The 14,684-nt window shown below is 36.3% G+C and overlaps 7 protein-coding genes across 7 annotated transcripts; 5 read left to right on the top strand and 2 right to left on the bottom strand.

The window, feature by feature from the left end:
• Positions 1-88: 88 nt before the first annotated feature.
• KAFR0D02330 (uncharacterized protein) lies at positions 89-2,209 on the bottom strand (the record flags this gene model as incomplete). Its single annotated transcript, XM_003956966.1, has 1 exon — positions 89-2,209. The coding sequence occupies one exon, from the start codon at positions 2,207-2,209 to the stop codon at positions 89-91; it is 2,121 nt and encodes a 706-aa protein (XP_003957015.1).
• Positions 2,210-3,193: 984 nt separating this feature from the next.
• Positions 3,194-4,999, top strand: KAFR0D02320 (LIM domain-containing protein; the record flags this gene model as incomplete). The annotated part of the gene is made up of 1 exon (XM_003956965.1): positions 3,194-4,999. One exon carries the CDS (start codon positions 3,194-3,196, stop codon positions 4,997-4,999), a length of 1,806 nt encoding a protein of 601 aa, XP_003957014.1.
• Positions 5,000-5,618: 619 nt separating this feature from the next.
• KAFR0D02310 (Whi5 domain-containing protein) lies at positions 5,619-6,527 on the top strand (the record flags this gene model as incomplete). The annotated part of the gene is made up of 1 exon (XM_003956964.1): positions 5,619-6,527. One exon carries the CDS (start codon positions 5,619-5,621, stop codon positions 6,525-6,527), a length of 909 nt encoding a protein of 302 aa, XP_003957013.1.
• Positions 6,528-6,776: 249 nt separating this feature from the next.
• On the top strand, positions 6,777-7,931 carry LPX1 (triglyceride lipase; the record flags this gene model as incomplete). The annotated part of the gene is made up of 1 exon (XM_003956963.1): positions 6,777-7,931. The coding sequence occupies one exon, from the start codon at positions 6,777-6,779 to the stop codon at positions 7,929-7,931; it is 1,155 nt and encodes a 384-aa protein (XP_003957012.1).
• A 424-nt stretch (positions 7,932-8,355) lies between these two features.
• Positions 8,356-8,844, top strand: KAFR0D02290 (GNAT family N-acetyltransferase; the record flags this gene model as incomplete). The annotated part of the gene is made up of 1 exon (XM_003956962.1): positions 8,356-8,844. One exon carries the CDS (start codon positions 8,356-8,358, stop codon positions 8,842-8,844), a length of 489 nt encoding a protein of 162 aa, XP_003957011.1.
• Positions 8,845-9,280: 436 nt separating this feature from the next.
• Positions 9,281-11,782, top strand: SSL2 (TFIIH/NER complex ATPase/helicase subunit SSL2; the record flags this gene model as incomplete). The annotated part of the gene is made up of 1 exon (XM_003956961.1): positions 9,281-11,782. One exon carries the CDS (start codon positions 9,281-9,283, stop codon positions 11,780-11,782), a length of 2,502 nt encoding a protein of 833 aa, XP_003957010.1.
• A 181-nt stretch (positions 11,783-11,963) lies between these two features.
• Positions 11,964-14,093, bottom strand: NDC80 (kinetochore-associated Ndc80 complex subunit NDC80; the record flags this gene model as incomplete). Its single annotated transcript, XM_003956960.1, has 1 exon — positions 11,964-14,093. The coding sequence occupies one exon, from the start codon at positions 14,091-14,093 to the stop codon at positions 11,964-11,966; it is 2,130 nt and encodes a 709-aa protein (XP_003957009.1).
• Positions 14,094-14,684: the final 591 nt, after the last annotated feature.

Genomic DNA, 14,684 nt, shown 5'->3' with positions numbered 1-14,684 from the left:
TGAATATTATTAAATTAGTTATTAATGTTTTCTATATATTTTGGAGAATCAATTGTACTATGCAATGGTGATGACTGATTCGTCTGGGTTATTTTCTTTTTTTATGCTTCTCAGGTGAGAGAGACATTTGGTGTATTGTATTAGCAGTTGAAAAAGATTGAGATTGTCTTGTTCTTGTTCTTGCTACAGTCCTGCTAGTCTTTGGAAGAGTGAATACAGAGTTTTCCGAAAATTTTCTATTTAAAGGAACCTTGACACTCAGAGACCGAAGCCTTCTAGCAGTCAAGTTCGATGGGACTACCAGTGGTGGAAAGTTTGGTTGATTTGCGTCCGCAAGATTATCATCTTCCAAAGCAGGTTCTTTGTGATCGAAAGTTTTAACATCTGTTGATCCTCTCAATCTTAATGCGCCATCACTGAATTGTAATTGATTTTTTATTGATGATGACATGATTATCTTACCTTTCAAGTGCTGAATGGCCCTATCTAAAGCGAATTCTTGACCACAACTATTATGGATAATCGATAACTTTGGCCACGTTGCGCGTGCACCATAAGTGGTTTCTTCCAATAAGAATTTTTGAGTTGGGTTAGTGAGAAGATCGGTACTCTTTAGCATCATCGTTACATCTGGCAAAATAGTTATATTACCAGAGTACTGCTGCGAAAGAACAGATCTTAATTTTGACATAATTGTTTTCGCAAAGCCAAGCTCTCCAATCATTTCCATATAATGAACTATTTCATTCACTGTAAAATTGTACATTTGAGAAAGATGGTTTCTTAACTTAGCACTAACTTCATATTCGATTTCTCCACCAACACATGAATTAGAAAATTTTAGAAATGGAAACACATGAATATTAACTTGGCATGCTATAATATTATCTACATTGAACATTTCTGAAAGTCTCGAAATAGGTAAATCATTGTCCACTGAACCATCAACAAATTTAACTGATTTATTTCCTGTCCAAGGTTGCTTAGTTCCCTTTTTTTGATCCTTTTCGTACAATGGTGTTGCAGGAAATACACCCGGAACTGAGCAAGAAGCACAAACTGCAGACCAAATCATAACATTCGGGGCAGTCAAATAATTCAACAATCTTGGTTGCTCAAACAGCGATGCTGGGGACACTGTAATGTTCAATATTCTACCTGTTCTATAGTACGCTTCACGGAAAGTCATATCTCCAAGAAAGCCAATCATAGTATTGACAAGATGCCCGCTATCAAACCAAGTACCGCTTTTAAAGAATCTTTCAAATCTGGTAAGGAATTTTTCACTTTCTGTTTTGTCATTACGATCATTAAATATATTAAATTCCATATCCAGCACATGTGTTAAAAGGCTTGGTATTTCGTCCTTTGTGTGAACACAAAATATGCTTGCAACAATGGCGCCAGCACTTGTACCACTTATAACCTTTGGTAACAAATCGGCTTCAAATAAAGCAGCAAGAACTCCAATATGGAATAAACCGAAAGTGGCACCACCACTAAGGACCAACGCACTTTTACCGATGTTTCTTTTTGTTTGTTGAAAGGTATTTAATAGATAATGATCGTCTATATCAGATTCATTGAGAAGGCAATCGATGGATAGTTTTGATTCCAAAAGATACTCTTCTATTGCCTTTTTCGTACCAAAGTTACAATACTTGTAGAGGTTAACGTTGTCTATATTTCCGAGTCTCCTCTTCCAGTAGACCCTGATTAGATATAATAGTTCATCATAGTTTTTATTCTCTCTATGAAATCGTAGTTGTTCTGTAACTTCTTCTATGAGCTTCCAGTCATAAAGTGATGATTCTTTATTCAACTTCCATTCTTCTTTTTTCAATAATGCATCTAACTTCAAAGAAGTTATCTTCCATTGATCGTATGATATGGAATCAGCTCTTTCAGCCTGTAACTGTGATATACTTTTATTTTCATTATAGGATGCTTTACCGACCAGTGAATAGCAAAACGCCAGTAGCTTATCGAATTTAGAAATATGTTCAGTTGAACAAGTCTCATTATCGATTGAATCAAGGGAGACATCTGTCGATGTCTCTAGTTGGAGACTTGTATCAACATCTTCGATGATTTGAAGCAATTCGTTGCTATCTTTATGTAATGGTAAGTTGATACTATCTGGCAACAGTTTACCAATTGACTCGTAATACCGCTCTATGAGGTACTGTGTCACAGGATAAGATGTCATCCCAAAAAAAGTTATCTATCTTCTCTTCCTCGAATGTTTCTCGACGATTCACTGATTACTCGGATGAAGATTGTGGGAAGAAATAATAAAAACAATAAAAAAAGACTATAGCGGGATAAGAGCGCCTATTAAATGAGGTGATTCCAAGTATATACCAAGTATGAAGCCAGTACTGTCCCTTTCGAATCGAGGATGATCGACCTTCGTCTAGCCAATTATTTTTTCCCTCTCCTACTCCTGTCGCCAGCGGTGGGTTCTTTACTACTGCCGCAATCCTTGCCATAGACAATGTGACGTTTTGACGATCACCACACCACAAAAAAAAAAAATGGAAGACGATCCTCGGGGGGTTTTGGGTGTTTTTGTTTGCAAAATTTCTGGGAAAAAAAAATGTTCACGTGATACTGAAGACGCAGAGCCGGGTGATAATCACGAAACAGGTCAAATACATGTAGACCCACACAACCCATAGGGTCTCTCGTCTTCAATGGCTGATCCTTCCACCGAACAAAGCGGCTCAGAATGAGTTGATTGGAAGAGCCAAAACTCAGTTCATGAAAGAGGAAACGCGGTATCCCGAAAGGGAGATTTTCTGCACTTGAATGCAAATAAACTTTTCGCGTTGCCTTTCACTCGTGTTTACGTCTGATCTTTGTTTACTACGTCTAACATAATGCTTTAATGATGATGACATTGTGCACAAAAACCGGTAGAAATGTTCGTTTAATATAAGCAGTAGATGGGTGGTCTTGGCTGAAGATCGCGTCACTAGCCTCCTTTACATAGTTCTCATTCAAACAAAAAATTGCTTGATGGTCTTCAACTGATCTGGTTGTAAAGTTAGTTAGACAGTTCACACTATTTTGTTTTCTAATTTCTTTTTGTTCAGGTGTTTTCCATTTATATATACTAAAACTTTTCTCTCAGTACGTTGATTCTTTATTTTGGTACAATTGAAATAAAACAGTAAGATTAGCATCTACAATGCCAGTTTATGGATCACCATTTCCTAAATTGAAGTCAGAAGTGCGTTACAAGACTGTCTTCGAGAGAGCTGGTTTTGATGTCAACTATGAGCCACCTTCGACACAGTTGAAGAAAAATAAACTAAATATCGCTTCTATTCACTATGATGCTCTCTTAAAATCAACAAAAAACAAAATAAGAATCAAGTCACAGGGAAACCCAAATGAATTTACTTTTGAAACGGATATCAACCCACTAGAAAAAAGTTTTCTTAGGTTAACTCAACAAGATGAAGCTGAAACACCTTCCGTCAAGTCAAGTGTCTTAGAAACAGAGATTTTCAACTTCGAAGAATCGCCAAATACATATTCTGAAAATACTACCCCAATTTTTGATTCAAATGAATTTAGTAAGGATCTTGATACACCACAGAATGATGATATACTTGCATTTGAAAAGTACAACACATTTCAGAACTCTAAGTTTGAACAACTCACAGAAGAAGACACCAAATCTATCAAAAATGATGCTTGTTCTCTTGCAAACGAATTCACTTTCGAGGCGCAGACCATAGAATCAAAAGCACTTTCATCGGATCAGGTTCGTTCGCTTGGGCCTCATGATATGGAAGAGACCTCAGTATCTGATAATTTTGAAGTGCAACCAATTTCAGACAGTCCTGAATCGTTTATAGATAACACCTTTTCTTCGACCATTTATTTTGATGCCAATGGATCTAAGAGTAGACATTCAAGTGTTGTTCTATCCAAAGAACAATCATTGGACGACGAAGATGTTCTACAGGGAGTTGAAGATGAAAAGGATAATGTTAGTTTAGTTTCCAGTAAAACCGTTGATGAAAAAGAGGCATTGGGACAAAGTACTGATGAAATGGAAAGTATAAGTCTGACAAGCACTGCCTCTGTTGACGATAAAACAATAACGGAAGCTAACGTTTCCAGTCAATCATACCAGGATATTGAGACGCATTCTGATAACTTTATCAGTGAAGATACCGAAGAAACCAGAGTTGAATCTGTTTTAATAGAAAAGGAAGAAAAATATGAAGAGGTACCAACTGCCACAAGCATACAATTGCATAAGTTACTAGAGCAATTAGAAGATACGAAACAGTCTAAAAGACAGGAATTGTTAAAATTATCATCTGGACATATGATTGCTGAAAAAGCAGACGCCACTCAGGACGTTGAACCTCTCGAAAGCAAAGAATTTACTTCATTCAAAAAATCTAGTTGCTATCTCTCAGGGATGCCAGAAGAACTGTTTGCCCCTCAAAATGAGGAAATTATCGAAGAACCTGCATTAAAATACGAAACTGGGGAGGGGCCTTGTCGAAACTGTCATCAACCAATAATTCCATCAATCAAAATTAAGGAAGAAAAGCCAGTGAGTGCCAGTGAACTATCCGGGCAATGGCATCGTAAATGCTTCCATTGTGTCGAGGTTGGCTGTAATGTTCAATTCAATAAAAATGTTTCATGTTACATTATAGACGATCTTCCATATTGTCAGTACCACTATCACAAGAAAAACGGATCAATTTGTAAAATGTGCACAAATGGCATTGAAGGAGAATGTCTTGAAAATGATAAATTCGAAAGATTCCATACACACTGTCTCACATGTTTTGTTTGTCGTGAAACTATTTCCAACGATTATTTCATATTTAATGGTAATATACCATTTTGCGATAAGCATGATGTTAATGCATTAGTTGAACACGGGATTATTGAATTTGATACTACTAGCGATCACCAAGAAAATAAAATTCATAGAAGGAGAACAAGAATAATCGGCTATTAAGTACGATACAAATGGAAATGGACAGTTACTGTAACGATAAAATACCACGATGAGTTGCACTACTTTTGCATCTAACTAAAAAAGAAGATTTTGCACTCAAATCTTATAAGCATTATAGATATGTAGCTAATAGGATAATTATAAAATCAATAGATATAATCATTTAACAGGGTCGACGCATCATTATGGATGAATATTTAGTATCAGAGAATAAATGAACTTCCGGGTAATCTCTGCTCTCGGAAAGTGATAATGGTAATTCAATGCGAATCTCCGTGACCAGTGAAAAAATAAATTCAGCACGAAACGTTCATTTTTAGTAATTAATAATGTTTTTCCTATAACCTTGCAAGGTCACCGAGAATATAAGGCACACGATAACCTTGGATTAATCTTCTAATTCGCTTTTAAATTGCATACTAGTTACTTCAAGTTTAGCTATAAGAGAGGAAGTATCTGCTTTGTGTTATTTTTATTGGAAACCACTCAAGCCACTTTCAGAGCTAAATTTCAGAAAAAGTAGGGGTCTCTAGAACGCCAAAGGCCTCAAGTAAAAAAATATTACTATTCAAGGAGTATTATAGTAACTAAAAGCCAACCTCGAATATACCAATTCATAATGTCAGAGAGTACGAGTGCTGCAACTACACCAAAGAGACCAACGTCAAAAAGACTTTCCGTTGAATTCAGCAACCCTATATCTGTATCCCTATCTAGTGCAGAAAGCACAAAACTCAAAGATGATACTACTAGCCACTCACCGGCAACTCCCTCGCCCCCCAGCAAAGTAAGAAGGTCATCGACATCTATGGGTTATCTATCGACACCAGTTCACAGAAAGACGGATCAATCCATGCTGCTGAATCCAGATACCTCAAGTTCAAACCAGAACTCTTATCATAAGGACATGTTTACATCACCTAGCACACAACAAACACATCAAAGGACACGAACACTTCCTCCTACGACTCCAAAATCAAGGAACCATGAAGTTTTTCTTTCACCATCACCAAAGTTAAAATCACCTAAAGTGAATTCAATAAACAAAGAAAAGGATAAACCAATAAGAGAAATATCAAATAATTTGAAAACCAGATTAAATTATGCATTTGTAAAACTACAGAACGGCTGGGTTGACAAAACGTTACCAGAACTAGAGAATGAGCTCGATGCTACTCACCATACTGCTTACATAAATAGGTTTGCCAAGGGTAACGGAAGTGATTCTGACAATGATGAAGTAAGGATAATTGATGAAGGCGATACAACGTCTGCACACTTAGCATTCATTAAAGCACTCTCATCTCCGAAAAGCAATAGTGCCGGTCAACAACAGCTTCTGCCAGCCGCTAACAAGGAACATAAGAAGCAAAGGTCGACAGAAGTAGAAGCAATAGAAACGCTGATGTCACTGTCAAGTCCCAAGAAACAAAGTAGACCTTCGTTTAGTCCGAATTCGACAAGCATAACTACAACACAAAATGACACTGACGTAGAGACGGAAGCGGACTTATCAGACCATTCTTAATCAACCAATCAAAATCATTTATGAAGGCGGGTGAAGTGATAATATAAGACATAATAAATCATATAATATTTGTAACTTTAAAAATAACATTTAATATCTTCATTTTCTCATGACGGTTAGTTGGAGTGCATCGCATATTGCGTCGCGCTACTCCGAACACATGGAGATGACTTGGATCCAACTGTCTGATATATAAAGACTGATTGATAAGTATGGAAGCTCAATATGAGGCAGGATAGAGTGGCATCTATGCAAACTTTACTTGATAAGCATTATACAAAGGAGACTAAGGTAGCCTCTGCCTGCTTGAGTAGAGCACCAAATGCTACACTAGTTCCAGGAAAGGACAAATTATCAGTGGTTTATGATGTCTTCACGAACATATCAGCACCTGCAACGGGAGATTATAAAAATATTAATTTGATGTTTTTACATGGTTCGGGTATGAACAGAGCTATTTGGGAATATCATATTGCCAATTTTACAAAATTTCTCGATGCTCTTCCCTTTAGATTTCATAAAATTGTTACACTTGACCAAGTAAATCACGGAGATTCGTTGGTTCTGAATAAAAATAAGCTGGGTGTGAATTTTGATTGGGTTGATGGTGCCAGAGACGCCTGCAAGGTAGCAGAGTTGGAGTTTTTGCAGGAGACCACAACCACAAAGGCAATCAATGTTGTTGTCGGTCATTCAATGGGAGGTTTCCAGGCGCTTAGCTGTGGAATTTTATTTCCTTATTTATTTGAAGTTATAATACCCATTGAACCGGTTGTTCTGACGCCAGTCATTCCAAATGAAGACAAGAGAACAATTATTCCTGAAAATTTCTACAGAGCCTTGAAAGGGAAAATGAAGGACAGATTCAGTTTGGTCGAATGTTATGACAGATACATGGAAAAGGAAACCTTTTATAACAGAGTTCATCCAGAAATCCTTGCAAGAATCAAAAACTTCGAGAAAGTGGAGCAGAATGGTCAGATAATTACTAAAATGACCAACGAACAAAACATGATTTGCTATGCGACACTTTATCCAGGCGGTCTATGGTTGATTCAGTCCTTAGAGTCGATAGTAGTTCCAGTGTATGGCATTGTAGGCGGCGTCTCGAATTGGTGCCCTCCAGAGAATCAAGAGCTGCTGATTAAAAAGATACCAAATTATGAAAAGGTAGTAATCCAAGAAGGAGATCATCTTTTAAATATAGAACTCCCGGATATTTGCATTGAACACATTTTACGTGCGATTGCTAACTACTGTCGCATTCATGCTAGCGAGAACCCAGGAATTATCACCGATCTAAGTGACGATAAAAGAGAATCAAAATTTCATGGTGACTTCGAAAAGTTTATAAACGACAGAGTTGATCGTAAGGGTTCAAAAAGAGTTTTGGCAAAGTTTTAGGTGGGTAAGATATCTTAAATTTCTGCGTATACTTAGTGTTCTTTCTGTAATACATGGCTTTTACATCATTTTATTTCATAAATATGTGCCATTTTATAATTATATCATAGAATAAGAAGTCAGATATCGCTCTACTGGTATCCACAGCGGCCATTATCCAGCGGCTGTAATTCAGTTCCTTCCGCTGGCTCACCTTGTTTGTCTGAGCATATCTTCGGAGCGTAATACCTCCATCTCGAGAATCGTTTTTCCTCTATTAGAGGAGTTTTTCTTGTCTCGAGAATGTGTGCCCGTAAGATGGCATCGTACCAAAAGGGATGAGTAAATTATTTACAAGTGAGTAGCATTTGTATATAATTATATCAAAGAAGCATTATTCACTGAACAAACAAGTTCGAAAAGAGATTACACCAGAATATTTGTAATGAGTACAAACCAAGGAACTGAAAGCACAGAGAATAATGACATTACTGTCAGACTAGTGGACAAAGATGATAAGAATAGCTGGAAAGAACTCTGGACGCTATTCATGGAATTTCAGCAGACGAGTTTACCAGAGGAGCAAGAAGAACTCAATTTTAGAAGATTCATCGATCCTGAAGTTAACATGTGGTCTGCTCTAGCAATTGATGAAGCCTCTGGAAGGGCCATCGGCATGGCTAATTTTTTTTCTCATATGAGTACTTGGGATTTGACAGATATCATCTATTTAAATGACCTTTACGTGAGGGAAGATGTAAGAACAAGGGGTATTGGGAGAAAATTGATTGACTTTGTCTACGAGCATGCTGATAAAATGGGCACACCTAAAGTCTATTGGTGGACAGATGAGCATAATCATAGAGCACAATTACTATACACTAAGGTAGGGAAGAGGACACCAAAGGTCGTTTATAAAAGAATTGGGTATTGAAGCCCCTATAGCTTGCCTTGATTTCAAAGAATCTAATGGATATTTCTTCGACATTTGATACAGACCGCATATATCTTATACAGTGTCTAAATTATAAATAGCGGGGCGGGTAACCTTTCTCTTTCTCTCCATACTATATTATCACGATTCACGCATGATCTGAAATCCTTATTAAGCAATATATGGAAAAGTATAAAGCAAAGAATCATCGGGATAGATTTAAAGATAGGTAGATCGATACTATCCATAACTTTTACATTTCATTTCATTTACAAGTAATACCCATACCTGGAAGTTACATACTAGCATAGTTTATAGAATTTTGAGGCTGGTATCTCGACATCCGCTGGTATCATATTTTCAATTTACTATTCTTTATTTTTATCTTTTTAAACTAAACTAACAGCAATCCTAAGTACTAAGTACCGCATTAAATATGACTGACGTTGATGGCTATAATACTAGAAGTAAGGGCAAGATCTTCCCAGCGATGACAGAGACTTTCTTTTCAGACGATGAAGAGTCAGTAGCAACAGAAGATGAAGCTTTCATTGATGGGGATGATGATTATGGTTACAACGAAACGCCCAGCATCAAAGTGGCTAAACCTGTTAAAAAAACTAAAACGACAAGGATCACAGGCACAGACGCAGTGAGTAAACTAGCAGCCAAAGACCAAAGTTTCCTACAAAGCGGAAATAGTGATATACCGGAAGATTTCAAGCCTGACACAGTTTCTGGCATGTTTAGGTCTCACGACTTTAGTTACTTAAGGCTGAGACCCGATCATGCCTCCAGACCTATATGGATATCACCTAGTGACGGTAGGATTATCTTGGAAAGTTTTTCTCCTTTAGCAGAGCAAGCACAAGATTTTCTGGTGACTATAGCAGAACCCATCAGTAGGCCGTCACATATTCATGAGTACAAAATTACCGCATATTCTTTATATGCAGCTGTGTCGGTAGGATTGGAAACAGATGATATTCTTTCTGTTCTTGACCGATTATCAAAAGTTCCCGTTGCTCAGTCAATTATTGATTTCATTAAAAGTGCTACAGTTTCCTACGGTAAGGTTAAGCTAGTTATCAAGCATAATAGATATTTTGTTGAAACTTCGCAGGCCGATATTCTACAGATGCTATTAAAGGACCCAATAATCGGTCCTCTAAGAATAGATAGTGATCAACAGCAGCAGGTGTCTAAGATGGCAGATGCTACTGCTGTGAACAACGCTACTGGTACTAGTACGAATATTAATCCTAACGACGTGGAAGCCATGTTCAGTGCCGTTGTTGGAGGAGACAATGAAAGAGAAGAAGATGATGATGATATTGATGCTGTTCACTCATTTGAAATTGCTAATGCTTCAGTTGAAATCGTCAAGAGGAGATGTCAAGAAATTGATTATCCTGTTTTAGAAGAATATGATTTCAGAAATGACCATCGTAATCCTGACTTAGGCATTGATTTGAAACCTTCCACGCAAATTAGACCATATCAAGAAAAGTCTTTAAGTAAGATGTTTGGTAATGGTCGTGCTAGAAGTGGGATTATCGTGTTACCGTGTGGTGCAGGGAAAACTTTAGTTGGTATCACAGCTGCTTGTACCATTAAAAAATCTGTTATTGTGCTTTGTACTTCATCTGTCTCTGTAATGCAATGGAGACAGCAATTCTTACAATGGTGTACTTTACAGCCTGAAAATTGTGCTGTTTTCACATCCGATAATAAGGAAATGTTTCAAACAGAATCAGGGTTGGTCGTTTCTACTTATTCTATGGTTGCTAACACCAGAAACAGATCTCATGATTCTCAAAAAGTTATGGATTTTTTGACCGGTAGAGAATGGGGCTTTATTATTTTAGATGAAGTGCACGTTGTTCCTGCAGCTATGTTCCGTAGAGTTGTTTCTACCATTGCTGCCCATGCCAAGTTGGGGTTGACCGCAACTTTAGTCAGAGAAGATGATAAGATTAGTGATTTGAATTTCTTAATCGGCCCAAAACTTTATGAAGCTAATTGGATGGAGCTTTCTCAGAAGGGACATATTGCAAATGTCCAATGTGCTGAAGTTTGGTGTCCAATGACCGCTGAGTTTTATCAGGAATATTTGAGAGAATCTGCCAGGAAGAGAATGTTGTTGTACATCATGAATCCAACTAAATTTCAAGCATGTCAGTTCTTGATCCAATATCACGAAAAGAGAGGCGACAAGATTATTGTATTTTCGGACAATGTATATGCATTGCAAGAATATGCCCTGAAGTTAGGTAAACCCTTCATTTACGGTTCTACACCTCAGCAAGAACGTATGAACATTTTACAAAATTTCCAATATAATGACCAGATTAACACCATATTTTTATCTAAAGTTGGTGATACTTCTATTGATTTACCGGAAGCGACATGTTTGATTCAAATTTCGTCACATTATGGTTCACGTCGTCAAGAAGCGCAAAGACTAGGTAGAATTCTTAGGGCAAAAAGACGTAATGATGAAGGTTTCAATGCTTTCTTCTACTCTTTGGTATCCAAAGATACACAAGAAATGTATTACTCAACAAAGAGACAGGCCTTTTTGGTTGACCAAGGTTATGCCTTCAAAGTCATTACACATTTACATGGAATGGAAAATTTACCAAATTTAGCTTATTCTTCTGCAAGAGAACGTAGGGAATTATTACAGGAAGTGTTGTTGAAGAATGAAGAAGCTGCAGGTATAGAAGTAGGCGATGATGCAGACAATACCATTGGTCGTGGCAATAATGTTAACAGGCGCTTTAAAAACAAAGCAGTTAGAGGCGAGGGATCTTTAGCTGGTCTCGCAGGTGGTGAAGATATGGCATACATGGAATACAGTACAAATAAGAATAAGGATTTGAAAGAACACCATCCATTAATTCGTAAAATGTATTATAAAAACGCTAAAAAATGAACAGTTTCTTTTATACTGATGTTCTTTCATCAGGATTTCCGTCTCTTTGAGGTTATTGGGTTTTTTTCAACCAATATAAAAAGGGTATTTAATTTAAATAATAATGGACACACCTCTTTTTTCTTTTTCAAATAAGAAAATTGAACGTTATATGAATATAGAGGATACACTTATAAATATATTAGATATCGTCATCCAATTGGTTTACTTTTTCGAACTCTTTTGTGAGCTCTTCTTGTGTCATTTGGACAGCATTTTGCATACTTGACTTGAATGTTGCAACAAAATTTATAATCTCGAAAATTTCCTTATGTAAGGATACTCTTTTAGCATTGAGGGTTCTTTGGAGCTCCTCTAACTGAAGCCTTTTCTTTTTTACTAGCTGGTTGGCTTCAACTGTTTTAGAGGTAATAGTCTTACTAGAATCATTATTCTTCTTTTCTAATTTTTCGATAGTAATTCTTTCTGAGACCAGTAGATTTTCATTTTTTTGCCTTGTTATATCAAACAATGACTTTAACTCAAGCAGTTCATCTTCCAGCTTTTCATTTTCGGTGTTCTTTTGGTTTATCTCGTTTTTCAGCTTCAGGATTTCTTCCTCGATACCAGAGTTCTCGCTTTTGATAATTTCAATTTTTTGAAAAATCTCGAGCTTTAATTTCGATGCTTCCTTTCTTATCAGTTCCGTTATTGAAAATTCTGATTCTGCTGGGATAGAAGGTATTATATCTTTGAATAAATCATCGTATAGCACTGGAACTGATTCGGTAGTATCGTTAGTTGAAATCGAATCAGGAAGCTGTATCTTAAATTTAGTCTTGTTTTGACTCGTTGAATCGATCCCATCCATTTTTTCTCTTTCATTGAATAATTTTTCTAGGGTCATATTGTACTGTTTCAGTACGTTTATAAGATTTTTAACGATATTGTTATTTTCGACTTTCTTGGCCCTTATATTACCAGTCAATTTATCAGTTTGATCGGTAATTTCATCAACTTCATGCATCAAAGCTTCTTTTTCTTTGTTTTGCTCTTCGATTTGCTCAATTGATAAGCCTCTGTCATCTAACGATTTCAATATATTTCGGATGTCATTCTCGATATCATTAGTTTCCGATTTTTTCTTTTCTAATTCAGAATTCATTTTATCTATTTTTTTAGGCCATTCGACAGATTTTGATTCCATTGTACTAATATAGTTTTGAAATTTTGTGAGGTCTCCCTTTAGTGCATTGTACTTTTCTATGGACACTTTGAATTTTTCGTGCCTTTTTATAATAAATTGATAATTTTCAAACATTCGATCGTTCATTACAGCTAATGTATTAATGTCAGAATCAATTATATGTGTAAATTTTTCAAAGCCGGTTGTTAATTCTTCCATTGCTGTATTAAAATCATCATTCGAATTTAAGAAGTTCTGATAGGATCTTGATATATAGTCAATGAATAAGTTTTCCACCATTATTTCATACTTCTCTTGAATTTGATCTTGTTCATCTAATGTTGAAATAGTTTTGGAGCTATTGATAACAACCATCTCCTGAGTCGGCTGATTTAGTAACGATTGATTGAAATCACTCGATAACTTATCTAATTTGATATTGACTCTGATAAGCCAGTGTAGCAAGCCCAGAAATTTATGCCAACTTGAACCACCTACAGCGCTTATTTGCGATTTATTTATTGTTTCCAAATAGGGATATTGTAGATTCTTCAAAATTTGGTATATTTCGTACTCAATAGATTTAGTGAATTGGTAGCCTGGATCAAGTCTACTATAAAGCCATTTGAATATTATTATGAAACCTTTCTGTGTAGGTTGCTTCAAAGATTTTAAAGATATAGGATGATTAGTTTCAATGTCAAATTTATTCTGTAAAAGGTAGTCAAAAATTTCTTGCTGTATTGCGCTCTGGAAGTTTTTATCACGCAATGGCCTTGGATCTCTATTAGTTGCGTGCGACTGAGATTGCAATAGTTCGTTACCGTAGAAGGATGACCTATTTTGCAGCGAATGCCTCTGAGATAATCTGTAGGAAGAGTTCCTTTTTGTTGCGCCTACTTCTGATAAGGTCAAAGCTCTGCTTCTATTCGGTAGTCCTTGGAGTTCATTATTGTTAACAACTGTTGATCTTGATCTTTTCCTCTTTATGTGATCTGATTTTGTATTAGCAGCAATGCTCTTATTCATCATTTCAGAAAGCTCAGCGCTCGCACTATTTCTTCGATGTTTATTGCTTTCTTGATTAACATTTTGCGAGGATAGAACAGGGATCTGTGATACAAATCTGTGAGGGTCTAAATCCATATTAATTGGATCATTACGATTATAAGTAAAGGCGTTATTATTAGTTGATTGGAACGGGTTTGGTATATTACTTGATTTCTGACCAACAGTAGGCTGTACTGAGCTCATTATTTTTGAATATACAGGTATCTATTGCCAAGAGCCTTACGAACATTTTGAACAAAGTATATGCTCGAAGGTCAGACACGATATTGAATATTTATTTTTTTTCATTATTTGTTTACAAAATTACCGCTACCCGGAAATATTTTCGAGTCACATGATTCAGAGTGATAATGGCTACTGATGAGTCTCACATTAACTAGGCAATACCTGATAGTGGTTCTAATTGGCTAGTTTACTTTATACCGTAGATGATTTTTCAATGTATCTTTGGAAACTAGCTTCTCTTTTACTTTTTTACAGACAAATGTTTTTTTAGTGAATTGGAAGTTACCTGCTTGATAAGTACCAACATAGAGTAGTTTCTAGATATCGCTGTGCAAGTAATAGCACAGTACCATCTTTTTTGTCCTCAGAACTTTTGAGTTTAAGTACAGGAAGGATCATACGTCTGTTATTCCTCGTGGTTATAACGAATTTGTTAGTTTG

The sequence above is a fragment of the Kazachstania africana genome, chromosome 4 (assembly GCF_000304475.1).
Source record: "Kazachstania africana CBS 2517 chromosome 4, complete genome".
Lineage (NCBI taxonomy): Eukaryota > Fungi > Ascomycota > Saccharomycetes > Saccharomycetales > Saccharomycetaceae > Kazachstania > Kazachstania africana.
This window is presented reverse-complemented; position numbering and strand designations above follow the sequence as displayed.